Raw genomic sequence first — 15,000 nt, 5'->3', positions numbered from 1 at the left:
CATTCATCTAACCATCTATCTCCTAACATATAGAGAGATATGCATTCATCTAACCATATATCTCCTAACATATAGAGAGATATGCATTCATCTTACCATATATCTCCTAACATATAGAGAGATATGCATTCATCTTACCATATATCTCCTAACATATAGAGAGATATGCATTCATCTTACCATATATCACCTAACATATAGAGAGATATGCATTCATCTAACCATATATCTCCTAACATATAGAGAGATATGCATTCATCTTACCATATATCTCCTAACATATAGAGAGATATGCATTCATCTTACCATATATCTCCTAACATATAGAGAGATATGCATTCATCTAACCATATATCTCCTAACATATAGAGAGATATGCATTCATCTAACCATATATCTCCTAACATATAGAGAGATATGCATTTATCTTACCATATATCTCCTAACATATAGAGAGATATGCATTCATCTAACCATCTATCTCCTAACATACAGAGAGATATGCGTTCATCTTACCATCTTTTCCCAATGCCAAGCCAGTGTGTCTTATTTGCAATGAAAAGGTCGCTGTTTACAAAGAATTCAACCTCACGCGACATTATGAATCTGAGCATGGAACCTTCAAAGTGGCCTTCCTGTCCCGGAGGCCCGACGCAGAAGCATTATGAATCTGAGCATGGAACCTTCAAAGTGGCCTTCCTGTCCCGGAGGCCCGACGCAGAAGCATTATGAATCTGAGCATGGAACCTTCAAAGTGGCCTTCCTGTCCCGGAGGCCCGACGCAGAAGCATTATGAATCTGAGCATGGAACCTTGAAGTGGCCTTCCTGTCCCGGAGGCCCGCGCAGAAGCATTATGAATCTGAGCATGGAACCTTCGAAGTGGCCTTCCTGTCCCGGAGGCCCAGCCAGAAGCATTATGAATCTGAGCATGGAACCTTCGAAGTGGCCTTCCTGTCCCGGAGGCCCGACGCAGAAGCATTATGAATCTGAGCATGGAACCTTCGAAGTGGCCTTCCTGTCCCGGAGGCCCGACGCAGAAGCATTATGAATCTGAGCATGGAACCTTCGAAGTGGCCTTCCTGTCCCGGAGGCCCGACGCAGAAGCATTATGAATCTGAGCATGGAACCTTCAAAGTGGCCTTCCTGTCCCGGAGGCCCGACGCAGAAGCATTATGAATCTGAGCATGGAACCTTCAAAGTGGCCTTCCTGTCCCGGAGGCCCGACGCAGAAGCATTATGAATCTGAGCATGGAACCTTCAAAGTGGCCTTCCTGTCCCGGAGGCCCGACGCAGAAGCATTATGAATCTGAGCATGGAACCTTCAAAGTGCCTTCCTGTCCCGGAGGCCCGACGCAGAAGCATTATGAATCTGAGCATGGAACCTTCAAAGTGGCCTTCCTGTCCCGGAGGCCCGACGCAGAAGCATTATGAATCTGAGCATGGAACCTTCAAAGTGGCCTTCCTGTCCCGGAGGCCCGGCGCAGAAGCATTATGAATCTGAGCATGGAACCTTCAAAGTGGCCTTCCTGTCCCGGAGGCCCGACGCAGAAGCATTATGAATCTGAGCATGGAACCTTCAAAGTGGCCTTCCAGTCCCGGAGGCCCGACGCAGAAGCATTGAAGAGTTAGCTGCAAGCTACACACAGCTTTTTTAGGGCTGGCATATTCTGTCACTTAAACTGGTTAAATATGCAGTTACAAGGAAGAAGGAAAACAGTTGTGGACATGGTGGAAAAACTTACGGCCTTTACTAGGAAGCTTGAGTGGTTTGATGCAGCAATTCAAACTGAGCTGTTTGAATACCAGACATCGAGCCAAATCACAGATTTGCTCAGGAGTGCCGAGTCCTTGTATGTGTGTTGGGTGGCTCAGAGGTATACAGCACTGTAAAGAAACATGCTTTTTGTGTGCTAACAGTGTTTGGATCGACTTACACGTACGTGCAAGTCCTGATTTTCCTCTATAAACTAGGAACCGGCTTTCACATAAGTCAGAGGACTGCCTCGATTGACTTGAAATCAAACCCGTCTCACCCGACATCCACAAGGTCATGTCTGAGGGGATGTGCAACCTCTCCTATTGATTGAGTAACTTAGTGGCCTTATATGACTGTATTTAGTAAATACTATCATTATTGTGAGTGCTTCTCCAGGGATATTTAGGTCTCAAGCTGGCAGTATTTTCTGTTTGTTCTGTTAGAGGAACAGGCTCACGACACAAACATTCAGAGACTCACGACACAAACATTCAGAGACTCACGACACAAACATTCAGAGACTCACGACACAAACATTCAGGGACTCACGACACAAACATTCAGAGACTCACGACACAAACATTCAGAGACTCACGACACAAACATTCAGAGACTCACGACACAAACATTCAGAGACTCACGACACAAACATTCAGAGACTCACGACACAAACATTCAGAGACTCACGACACAAACATTCAGAGACTCACGACACAAACATTCAGAGACTCACGACACAAACATTCAGAGACTCACGACACAAACATTCAGAGACTCACGACACAAACATTCAGAGACTCACGACACAAACATTCAGGCACAGACATCGCTTTTTTTTCTTTAAATGATTGTTTTATGTAGGATACTACATTCTTGGCCAGTTGCAGTTGTAAGTAAGTCTAATAAAAAATAACACACTTCTATTAGGCCATTTTCTTTTCTAGTGAAAGATGCTGTTAAGCCACATAGCCTACCTCAGCAATTACGTTATTTTATATGGGCCTTGGTTCAGAAATAATGAACTCCTATTAAGCCCTCTTGTTGTTTGTGACGTCAAATTAAAATGAAGATTATTGTTGAACTGAATTACTCGACTGGTGTAGGTTTTCTCCATCTCTTGCTGTGCAACAAGCTCCTGAGTGGCGCAGCGGTCTAAGGAACTGCATCTCAGTGCAGGAGGAGTCACTACAGTCCCTGGTTCGAATCCAGTCTGCATCACATCTGGCCGTGATTGGGAGTCCCATAGGGCAGCGCACAATTGGCCCAGTGTCGTCTGGGTTTTACCGGGGTAGGCTGTCATTGTAAATATAAAAAGTTTCATTGTAAGATAGCCATAGCCAGCTAGGTAACATAGCATCCCTCTCTGTTTAAGCTGGGTGAGTGAGATAAACTGGCTAGCTAAACTGGCTAGCAACACAGAACAAAATTATAAACGCAACATGTAAAGTGTCTATCCCATGTTGCATGAGCGGAAATGTTCCATGTGCACATGTATTTCTCTGTTTACATCCCTGTTGGTGAGCATTTGTCCTTTGCAAAGAAAATCCCTCCGTCTGATAGGTGTGGCATATCAAGAAGCTGATTAAACGGCATGATCATTACACAGGTGCACCTTGTGCTGGGGACAATAAGAGGCCATGCTAAAATGTGCAGTTTTGTCACACAACACAATGCTCCAGACGTCTCAAGTTTTGAGGGAGTGTGCAATTGGCAAGCTGACTGCAGGAATGTCCACCAGAGCTGTTGCCAGATAATTGAAGTTTAATTACTCTACCATAAGCCGCCTCCAACATCGTTTTAGAGAGTTTGGCAGTACGTCTATCCAGTCTCACAACCGCAGACCATGTGTATGGTGTCATGTGGGCGAGTGGTTTGCTGATGTCAACATTGTAAACAGAGTGCCCCATGGTGGCGGTGGGGTTATGGTATGGGCATGCATAAACTATGGACAACCAATACAATTGCATTTTATCGATGGCAATTTGAATGCACAGAAATACCGTGATAAGATCCTGAAGCCTATTGTGAGGCCCATTTATTTTAAGGTATCTGGGATTTTTAAAAATGCATTCCCTGTCATGTGAAATCCATAGATTAGGGCCTGATGATTTTTATTTTTTCAATTGTTTTAATTTTAATGTAACCTTTATTTAACTAGGCAAGTCAGTTAAGAACAAATACTTATTTACAATGACGGCCTAGGAACAGTGGGTTGACTACTGTTCAGTCGTGTGGTCAGGTGCCACAAAAATGGACTTAGGAAAATGATAATTGGCTCAGAACAGGGCAGCACGGCTGGACCTCAAATGTACACAGGGAGCTAATATTAATAATATTCATGTCAATCTCTCTTAGCTCAAAGTGGAGGAGAGGTTGACTTCATTGCTACTTGTTTTTGTAAAAAAGTGTTGACAAGCTGAATGCACCGAGCTGTCTGTTTAAACTACTAACACACAGCTCAGACACCCATGCATACCCCACAAGAGGTGCCACCAGAGGTCTCTTCACAGTCCCCAAGTCCAGGACAGACTATAGGAGGTGCACAGTACCATGACTATTCCACATCAGGTAACTGATGCAGCAGTAGAATCAGATTTAAAAACGGATACAAATACACCTTATGGAACAGCAGGGACTGTGACGAGACACACACAGGTACAGACACGCGCATACGCACACAAACACTAGCACTCTAAACACACGTACATTGAAATAATGTAGTATGGTGGTATGGTACATTTTGTACTGTAGATGTGTAGTGGTGTAATAATGTTATATGATCTACTGTTTTATCTTTTGTTTTATGTGTGATGTAAGTGCCTTAATGTGTTTGGACCCCAGGAAGAGTAGCTGCTGACTTGGCAGGAACTAATGGGGATCCCTACTAAACCCCAGGAAGAGTAGCTGCTGACTTGGCAACAGCTAATGGGGATCCATAATAAACCCCAGGAAGAGTAGCTGCTGCCTTGGCAGGAACTAATGGGGATCCCTACTAAACCCCAGGAAGAGTAGCTGCTGCCTTGGCAGGAACTAATGGGGATCCATAATAAACCCCAGGAAGAGTAGCTGCTGCCTTGGCAGGAACTAATGGGGATCCATAATAAACCCCAGGAAGAGTAGCTGCTGCCTTGGCAGGAACTAATGGGGATCCATAATAAACCCCAGGAAGAGTAGCTGCTGCCTTGGCAGGAACTAATGGGGATCCATAATAAACCCCAGGAAGAGTAGCTGCTGCCTTGGCAGGAACTAATGGGGATCCTTACTAAACCCCAGGAAGAGTAGCTGCTGCCTTGGCAACAGCTAATGGGGATCCTTAATAAATACAAATACAAACTCAGTAAAATCTTTAAAATTGTTACCTGTTGCGTTCATATTTTTGTTCAGAATAAGTATCTCTCTTGCTTCTCCTTCATTTTTGAAGAAATTAATTTGTTCAAAACTGTTTAACTATTGTCTTTGTCTCTCTTTGAGTGAACTAATCACCACATTTTATGCAGCGCTAGCTAGCTAGCAGTGCTAGCACCTCTGCCGAGGAGCCTCCACTGAATTCTACACATTTTGTCATAGAGTGGGGAGAAATGTTTGCAGTTTTTAATATGATATCTGAGTGAGAGTGAAGGTAATTTGACCGTGATTACTACAGGTTTAGATAGCTGGCTGCTAGGACTAACTTACCAATCTAACACATTTTACCCGACATGGGCTAATTGAGTGACTACCAGTGACTTACATATCAAGAGGAAAACTGCTGCTGCACAACCACATTTTGAAATGGCATCTGGTGTATTTGAACTCTTAACAGTAAGTTGAGACCCCAACTGAGTTCCTACATTTCTTTTTTATAAAAACAACTTTGCCCATCCCTAATCTACACCATTACAGTAGGCACTCTCTATGTTGTCGTTCTAGAGAGGAGAAACAATCAACATGGTCTAATCTCTTGTATTTAGTCAATCAATATCTTCTTTCTGGAGTGGACATCATTAGCTGAATGTGGTAAGTAAAGATCATATCAAATAAAATGTTATTGGTCACATACACATGGTCAGCAGATGTTATTGGTCACATAAACATGGTCAGCAGATGTTATTGGTCACATACACATGGTCAGCAGATGTTATTGGTCACATACACATGGTCAGTAGATGTTATTGGTCACATACACATGGTCAGCAGATGTTATTGGTCACATACACATGGTCAGCAGATGTTATTGGTCACATACACATGGTTAGTAGATGTTATTGGTCACATACACATGGTCAGCAGATGTTATTGGTCACATACACATGGTCAGCAGATGTTATTGGTCACATACACGTGGTTAGCAGATGTTATTGGTCACATACACATGGTTAGTAGATGTTATTGGTCACATACACATGGTCAGCAGATGTTATTGGTCACATACACATGGTCAGTAGATGTTATTGGTCACATACACATGGTCAGTAGATGTTATTGGTCACATACACATGGTCAGCAGATGTTATTGGTCACATACACATGGTCAGCAGATGTTATTGGTCACATACACATGGTCAGCAGATGTTATTGGTCACATACACATGGTCAGCAGATGTTAATTTGAGTGTAGCAAAATGCTTGTGCTTCTAGTTCCGACAGTGCAGTAATATCTAACAAGTAATCTAACAATTCCATAACAACTACCTAATACACACAAATCTAAAGGGATGGAGTACGAATATGTACATATAAATATATGGATGAGCGATATAGGCAAGATGCAATAGATGGTATAAAATACAGTATATACATATGAGATGAGTAATGTAAGATATGTAAACATTATTAAAGGGGCATTATTTAAAGTGACTAGTGATCCATTTATTAAAGTCCATTTCAGTTTAGTCCAGTCCAGTTCAGTCCATTTCAATTTAGTCCAGTTTAGTCCGGTCCATTTCAGTTTAGTCCAGTTTAGTCCGGTCCAGTCTATTTCAGTTCAGTCCAGTTCAATCCAGTTCAGTTCAGTTCAGTTCGGTCCAGTTCAGTCCATTTCAATTTAGTCCAGTTCAGTCCGGTCCATTTCAGTTTAGTCCAGTTTAGTCCGGTCCAGTCTATTTCAGTTCAGTCCAGTTCAATCCAGTTCAGTTCAGTTCAGTTCAGTTCGGTCCAGTTAAGTCTATTTCAGTTCAGTCAAGTTCAGTCTATTTCAGTTTAGTCCAGTTTAGTTCAGTCCATTTCAATTTAGTCCAGTCCAGTTCAGTCTATTTCAGTCCAGTCCAGTCTATTTCAGTTCAGTCCAGTTCAATCCAGTTAAATTCAGTTCAGTTCAGTTCGGTCCAGTTAAGTCCATTTCAGTTCAGTGCCAAGCGACCAGAAAGAGCTCTGTGTTTGACTCACCAGAGGGAACTCGTGTGAGACCTGTCCATCAGGGGGCAGCTTGGCTCCGAACCCCAGAGCAGGGAACATCTTATCACTGTCATAGTCCTGGATGATCTCCCCTACAGCCTTCAGGGCCATGGCGTAGGCATTCATCTGGTACGGGTTCATGTAGTGGAGAGAGGTGGACTGGGATGGGTTACCTAGGGAGGGCGCAAAGGGCAGAGGTCAATATATGATCACGTTGTCCATTGGTGAGGAAGGGGGTCTGGAATTTAGCTTCAACTAACCTTAACTTCATGTCCACATCCCAGTTCAACCCTAACCCCTAACCCCTAACCCCTAACCATAACGCAGCTCAAAACAACAACGATTCAGAACTCTGCTACTCTTCAACCCCTCAGAGATGAACTATTGCCTGCTCTCACCAACCCCATCACACAATGGAATGGTAGGAAACAGAAATACACTTCTAGAGGCTCTAAGAATAAACTAACTACATTAAGTGGAGTGATTAGAATTAAGTGTGGGCTTTTAGCCTGTGGGAAGTCCTGATGTCTGCCATCTTGGTTCTGGATTCCAAATGGCACCATATTCCCTTCATAGTGAACTACTTTTGACCAGAGAGATAGATGAATGGGGCGCCATCTGGGCTCTGACACTACCATTTGGGGGCACAGCATGGTGGTATTGACCATGGGCCAGAAGGAGACTCTCACAGGTTTTGAGTGTGTATCTCTCTCTCTCTCTCCCTCTCTCTCTCTCTCTCTGTCTCTCTCTCTCTCTCTCTCTCTCTCTCTCTCTCTCTCTCTCTCTCTCTCTCTCTGTCTCTGTCTCTCTCTCTCTCTGTCTCTGTCTCTCTCTCTCTCTGTCTCTCTCTCTCTCTCTCTCTCTGTCCCTCTCTCTGTCCCTCTCTCTCTCTCTCTCTCTCTCTCTCTCTCTCTCTCTCTCTCTCTCTCCCTCTGTCTCTCTCTCTCTCTCTCTCTCTCTCTCTCTCTCTCTCTCTCTCTCTCTCTCTCTCTCTCTGTCTCTCTCTCTCTCTCTCTCTCTCTCTCTCTCTCTCTCTCTCTCTCTGTCTCTCTCTCTCTCTCTCTCTCTCTCTGTCTCTCTCTCTCTCTCTCTCTCTGTCTCTCTCTCTCTCTCTCTGTCCCTCTCTCTGTCTCTCTCTCTCTCTCTCTCTCTGTCTCTCTCTCTCTCGCTCTCTCTCTCTCTCTCTCTGTCTCTCTCTCTCTCTCTCTCTGTCTCTCTCTCTGTCTCTCTCTCTCTCTCTCTGTCTCTCTCTCTCTCGCTCTCTCTCTCTGTCTCTCTCTCTCTCTCTCTCTCTCTCTCTCTCTCTCTCTCGCTCTCTGTAAGAGCATCACCATTCCTTCTGGCCCTCACATGTACACAGGTTTTATAATCACTCACCATTAGACGCGGTGAAATCAATGGCCACAGTGAAATTGATTTGGGTCCTGAATTGGGGATGGAGAGTGAATGTTACAACAACAAGTCAAACTCCATTACACACCTACACATTAAGATACACAGAACACTCAAGATCTTCTAGACACACACACACACGCACGCACGCACGCACGCATGCACAAACGCACACACACACACGCACACACACACACACACATTAGGTGAAGGGGGAGAAGGGGAAGAGGAAGAGGGAGGCAAGGGGGTGAGGCGAAGGGGGAGAGGGGTGAGAGGGTGGGGGAGACAAGGGGGTGAGGCGAAGAGGGGAGAGGGGTGAGAGGGTGGGGGAGGCAAGGGGGTGAGGCGAAGGGGGAGAGGGTTCAGAGGGTGGGGGAGGCAAGGGGGATGAGGTGAAGGGGGGAGAGGGGTGAGAGGGTGGGGGAGGTACAGGGGTCCAGCGGTGGATAACAAGCAATTAGACAGAACAGAATCCTAATCCAATTAGACTGCTGGAGCATTTAGAGAAACAGAATCCTAACCCAATTAGACTGCTGGAGCATTTAGAGAAACAGAATCCTAACCCAATTAGACTGCTGGAGCATTTAGAGAAACAGAATCCTAATCCAATTAGACTGCTGGAGCATTTAGAGAAACAGAATCCTAACCCAATTAGACTGTTGGAGCACTATAGAGAAACAGAATCCTAACCCAATTAGACTGCTGGAGCATTTAGAGAAGCAGAATCCTAACCCAATTAGACTGCTGGAGCATTTAGAGAAACAGAATCCTAACCCAATTAGACTGCTGGAGCACTATAGAGAAACAGAATCCTAATCCAATTAGACTGCTGGAGCACTATAGAGAAACAGAATCCTAATCCAATTAGACTGCTGGAGCATTTAGAGAAACAGAATCCTAACCCAATTAGACTGCTGGAGCACTATAGAGAAACAGAATCCTAATCCAATTAGACTGCTGGAGCATTTAGAGAAACAGAATCCTAATCCAATTAGACTGCTGGAGCACTATAGAGAAACAGAATCCTAACCCAATTAGACTGCTGGAGCACTATAGAGAAACAGAATCCTAATCCAATTAGACTGCTGGAGCATTTAGAGAAACAGAATCCTAACCAATTAGACTGCTGGAGCATTTAGAGAAACAGAATACTAACCCAATTAGACTGCTGGAGCATATAGAGAAACAGAATCCTAATCCAATTAGACTGCTGGAGCACTATAGAGAAACAGAATCCTAACCCAATTAGACTGCTGGAGCACTATAGAGAAACAGAATCCTAATCCAATTAGACTGCTGGAGCACTATAGAGAAACAGAATCCTAACCCAATTAGACTGCTGGAGCATTTAGAGAAACAGAATCCTAACCCAATTAGACTGCTGGAGCACTATAGAGAAACAGAATCCTAACCCAATTAGACTGCTGGAGCACTATAGAGAAACAGAATCCTAACCCAATTAGACTGCTGGAGCATTTAGAGAAACAGAATCCTAACCCAATTAGACTGCTGGAGCATATAGAGAAACAGAATCCTAATCCAATTAGACTGCTGGAGCATTTAGAGAAACAGAATCCTAACCCAATTAGACTGCTGGAGCATATAGAGAAACAGAATCCTAATCCAATTAGACTGCTGGAGCATTTAGAAAAACAGAATCCTAACCAATTAGACTGCTGGAGCATTTAGAGAAACAGAATCCTAACCCAATTAGACTGCTGGAGCATATAGAGAAACAGAATCCTAATCCAATTAGACTGCTGGAGCATTTAGAGAAACAGAATCCTAATCCAATTAGACTGCTGGAGCACTATAGAGAAACAGAATCCTAACCCAATTAGACTGCTGGAGCATTTAGAGAAACATAATCCTAATCCAATTAGACTGCTGGAGCATTTAGAGAAACATAATCCTAATCCAATTAGACTGCTGGAGCATTTAGAGAAACAGAATCCTAATCCAATTAGACTGCTGGAGCATTTAGAGAAACAGAATCCTAATCCAATTAGACTGCTGGAGCACTATAGAGAAACAGAATCCTAACCCAATTAGACTGCTGGAGCATATAGAGAAACAGAATCCTAATCCAATTAGACTGCTGGAGCATTTAGAGAAACAGAATCCTAACCCAATTAGACTGCTGGAGCATTTAGAGAAACAGAATCCTAACCCAATTAGACTGCTGGAGCACTATAGAGAAACAGAATCCTAACCCAATTAGACTGCTGGAGCACTATAGAGAAACAGAATCCTAACCCAATTAGACTGCTGGAGCATTTAGAGAAACAGAATCCTAACCCAATTAGACTGCTGGAGCATATAGAGAAACAGAATCCTAATCCAATTAGACTGCTGGAGCATTTAGAGAAACAGAATCCTAACCCAATTAGACTGCTGGAGCATATAGAGAAACAGAATCCTAATCCAATTAGACTGCTGGAGCATTTAGAGAAACAGAATCCTAATCCAATTAGACTGCTGGAGCATTTAGAGAAACAGAATCCTAACCCAATTAGACTGCTGGAGCATATAGGGAAACAGAATCCTAATCCAATTAGACTCCTGGAGCATTTAGAGAAACAGAATCCTAATCCAATTAGACTGCTGGAGCACTATAGAGAAACAGAATCCTAACCCAATTAGACTGCTGGAGCATTTAGAGAAACAGAATCCTAATCCAATTAGACTGCTGGAGCATTTAGAGAAACAGAATCCTAATCCAATTAGACCAATTAGACTGCTGGAGCATTTAGAGAAACAGAATCCTAATCCAATTAGACTGCTGGAGCACTATAGAGAAACAGAATCCTAACCCAATTAGACTGCTGGAGCATATAGAGAAACAGAATCCTAATCCAATTAGACTGCTGGAGCATTTAGAGAAACAGAATCCTAACCCAATTAGACTGCTGGAGCATTTAGAGAAACAGAATCCTAACCCAATTAGACTGCTGGAGCATATAGAGAAACAGAATCCTAATCCAATTAGACTGCTGGAGCATTTAGAGAAACAGAATCCTAACCCAATTAGACTGCTGGAGCATTTAGAGAAACAGAATCCTAACCCAATTAGACTGCTGGAGCATATAGAGAAACAGAATCCTAATCCAATTAGACTGCTGGAGCATTTAGAGAAACAGAATCCTAACCCAATTAGACTGCTGGAGCATTTAGAGAAACAGAATCCTAACCCAATTAGACTGCTGGAGCATTTAGAGAAACAGAATCCTAACCAATTAGACTGCTGGAGCATTTAGAGAAACAGAATCCTAACCCAATTAGACTGCTGGAGCATTTAGAGAAACAGAATCCTAACCAATTAGACTACTGGAGCATTTAGAGAAACAGAATCCTAACCAATTAGACTGCTGGAGCATTTAGAGAAACAGAATCCTAATCCAATTAGACTGCTGGAGCATTTAGAGAAACAGAATCCTAACCCAATTAGACTGCTGGAGCACTATAGAGAAACAGAATCCTAACCCAATTAGACTGCTGGAGCATTTAGAGAAACAGAATCCTAACCCAATTAGACTGCTGGAGCATTTAGAGAAACAGAATCCTAATCCAATTAGACTGCTGGAGCATTTAGAGAAACAGAATCCTAATCCAATTAGACTGCTGGAGCATTTAGAGAAACAGAATCCTAATCCAATTAGACTGCTGGAGCATTTAGAGAAACAGAATCCTAACCCAATTAGACTGCTGGAGCACTATAGAGAAACAGAATCCTAACCCAATTAGACTGCTGGAGCATTTAGAGAAACAGAATCCTAACCCAATTAGACTGCTGGAGCATTTAGAGAAACAGAATCCTAATCCAATTAGACTGCTGGAGCATTTAGAGAAACAGAATCCTAATCCAATTAGACTGCTGGAGCACTATAGAGAAACAGAATCCTAACCCAATTAGACTGCTGGAGCACTATAGAGAAACAGAATCCTAATCCAATTAGACTGCTGGAGCATTTAGAGAAACAGAATCCTAACCCAATTAGACTGCTGGAGCACTATAGAGAAACAGAATCCTAACCCAATTAGACTGCTGGAGCATTTAGAGAAACAGAATCCTAAACCAATTAGACTGCTGGAGCATTTAGAGAAACAGAATCCTAATCCAATTAGACTGCTGGAGCATTTAGAGAAACAGAATCCTAATCCAATTAGACTGCTGGAGCACTATAGAGAAACAGAATCCTAATCCAATTAGACTGCTGGAGCACTATAGACAGGGGAGAAGGTGAAAAGCTTCAAGTTACTGATGATCTGAAATGGTCCACCCACACAAACAATGTGGTGAAGAAGGCGCAACAGCACCTCTTCAACCTCAGGAGGCTGAAGACATTCTACAGATGCACCATTGAGAGCATCCTGTCGGACTGTATCACCGCCGGCAACTGCGCTGCCCACAACCGCAGAGCTCTCCAGATCATCAAAGACCTCAACCACCCGAGCCACTGCCTGTTTACCCTGCTACCATCCAGAAGGTGAGGTCAGTACAGGTGCATCAAAGCTGGGACCGAGAGACTGAAGAACAGCTTCTATCTCAAGGCCATCAGACTGTTAAACAGCCATCCATCACAAACCCACTTCCACCTGGTTACTCAACCCTGCACCTTAGAGGCTGCTGCCCTATTTACATAAGACTTGGAAACACTGGCCACTTTAATCATGGAACACGAGTCACTTTCATAGTGTTTACATACTGCTTTACTCATCTCATATATATATATATATACTGTATTCTATTCTACTGTATTTTAGACAATGCCATTGTTCATGCTAATATTTGTATATTTCTTAATTACATTATTTTACTTTAGATGTGTGTGTTTTGTTGTGTACTGTTAGATACTACTGCACTGTTGGAGCTACTGTAGGAACACAAGCATTTCGCTACACCCGCAATAACATCTGCTAAGTATGTGTCTGCGACGAATAGAATTTGATTTGATTATACACACACTCACACCACTAGCCATTTGCAGGCTCAGGTGCTTACACACTTGCATTTTCACAATAATAGTTTATTTTGGGAGTATTGTATCTTTATTGAGATAGAAAGACACCAATAAGAGACGGATAGGTGGAGGATAGGTAGAGGATGGGTGGAGGATGGGTAGAGGATGGGTAGAGGATGGGTAGAGGATGGGTGGAGGATGGGTGAAGGATGGGTAGAGGATGGGTAGAGGATGGGTAGAGGATGGGTAGAGGATGGGTGAAGGATGGGTAGAGGATGGGTAGAGGATGGGTGAAGGATGGGTAGAGGATGGGTAGAGGATGGGTGAAGGATGGGTGGATGATGGGTGAAGGATGGGTAGAGGATGGGTAGAGGATGGGTGGAGGATGGGTAGAGGATGGGTAGAGGATGGGTGGAGGATGGGTGAAGGATGGGTAGAGGATGGGTAGAGGATGGGTAGAGGATTGGTAGAGGATGGGTGGAGGATGGGTAGAGGATGGGTGGAGGATGGTGGAGGATGGGTGGAGGATGGGTAGAGGATGGGTAGAGGATGGGTGGAGGATGGGTGGAGGATGGGTGAAGGATGGGTAGAGGATGGGTAGAGGATGGGTAGAGGATGGGTGGAGGATGGGTAGAGGATGGGTGGAGGATGGGTAGAGGATGGGTGGAGGATGGGTAGAGGATGGGTGGATGATGGGTGAAGGATGGGTAGAGGATGGGTGGAGGATGGGTGGAGGATGGGTGAAGGATGGGTGGAGGATGGGTGGAGGATGGGTGGAGGATGGGTGAAGGATGGGTAGAGGATGGGTGGAGGATGGGTGGAGGATGGGTGAAGGATGGGTAGAGGATGGGTGGAGGATGGGTGAAGGATGGGTGGAGGATGGTTGGAGGATGGGTAGAGGATGGGTGGAGGATGGGTGGAGGATGGGTGAAGGATGGGTAGAGGATGGGTGGAGGATGGGTGAAGGATGGGTGGAGGATGGGTAGAGGATGGGTGGAGGATGGGTGGAGGATGGGTGGATGATGGTTCGTCAGGCTCTCATGCCAGTTCGTCAGGCTCTCATGCCTCCGCCAGATCGCCAGCCTCCCCTGCTACACCCGGCTCGTCGGGCTTTCATGCCTTCATTGGATCACCAGACTCCCCTGCTTCCACCGACTCGTCAGGCTCTCATGCCTCAGTTGGATCGCCAGGCTCAGCCGGTCTGTCAGGTTCCCGTGCATCAGCAAGGGTGACCGGTCCGCTCCTGATCCATGGGATTGTCCCTTTGGTTGGCGTCCTGCGGCTCGAGCTGAACGCGCCGGGGAGGGGGTTCCGGCCTCTAGTCACTCCGGCCTCTAGGTCACCAGGCTGCTCGTTAGGGCGTACACCTGTCACCGTTGTTACGAGCACTTGAGTGTCATCAGACTCACCTGGACTCCATCACTTCCCTGATTACCTTCCCTATATATGTCACTCCCTTTGGTTCCTTCCCTATGTATGTCCCTCCCTTTGGTTCCTCCCCTATGTATGTCCCTCCC

At 44.5% G+C, this 15,000-nt stretch overlaps 1 protein-coding gene across 1 annotated transcript in view; it reads right to left on the bottom strand.

Annotated features, from left to right (window-relative positions):
• The window catches only part of LOC115143522 (copine-5-like), a 372,435-nt gene that overhangs the window by 31,809 nt on the left and 325,626 nt on the right, over positions 1-15,000 (bottom strand). Inside the window, 2 exon segments of the mRNA XM_065002049.1 lie at positions 7,122-7,303; positions 8,508-8,554. Coding sequence (XP_064858121.1) covers positions 7,122-7,303; positions 8,508-8,554 — 229 coding nt within the window.

The sequence above is a fragment of the Oncorhynchus nerka genome, linkage group LG15 (genome assembly GCF_034236695.1).
Source record: "Oncorhynchus nerka isolate Pitt River linkage group LG15, Oner_Uvic_2.0, whole genome shotgun sequence".
NCBI lineage: Eukaryota > Metazoa > Chordata > Actinopteri > Salmoniformes > Salmonidae > Oncorhynchus > Oncorhynchus nerka.
The sequence above is the reverse complement of the archived record's forward strand: the minus strand, read 5'-3'. Positions and strand labels throughout refer to the sequence as shown.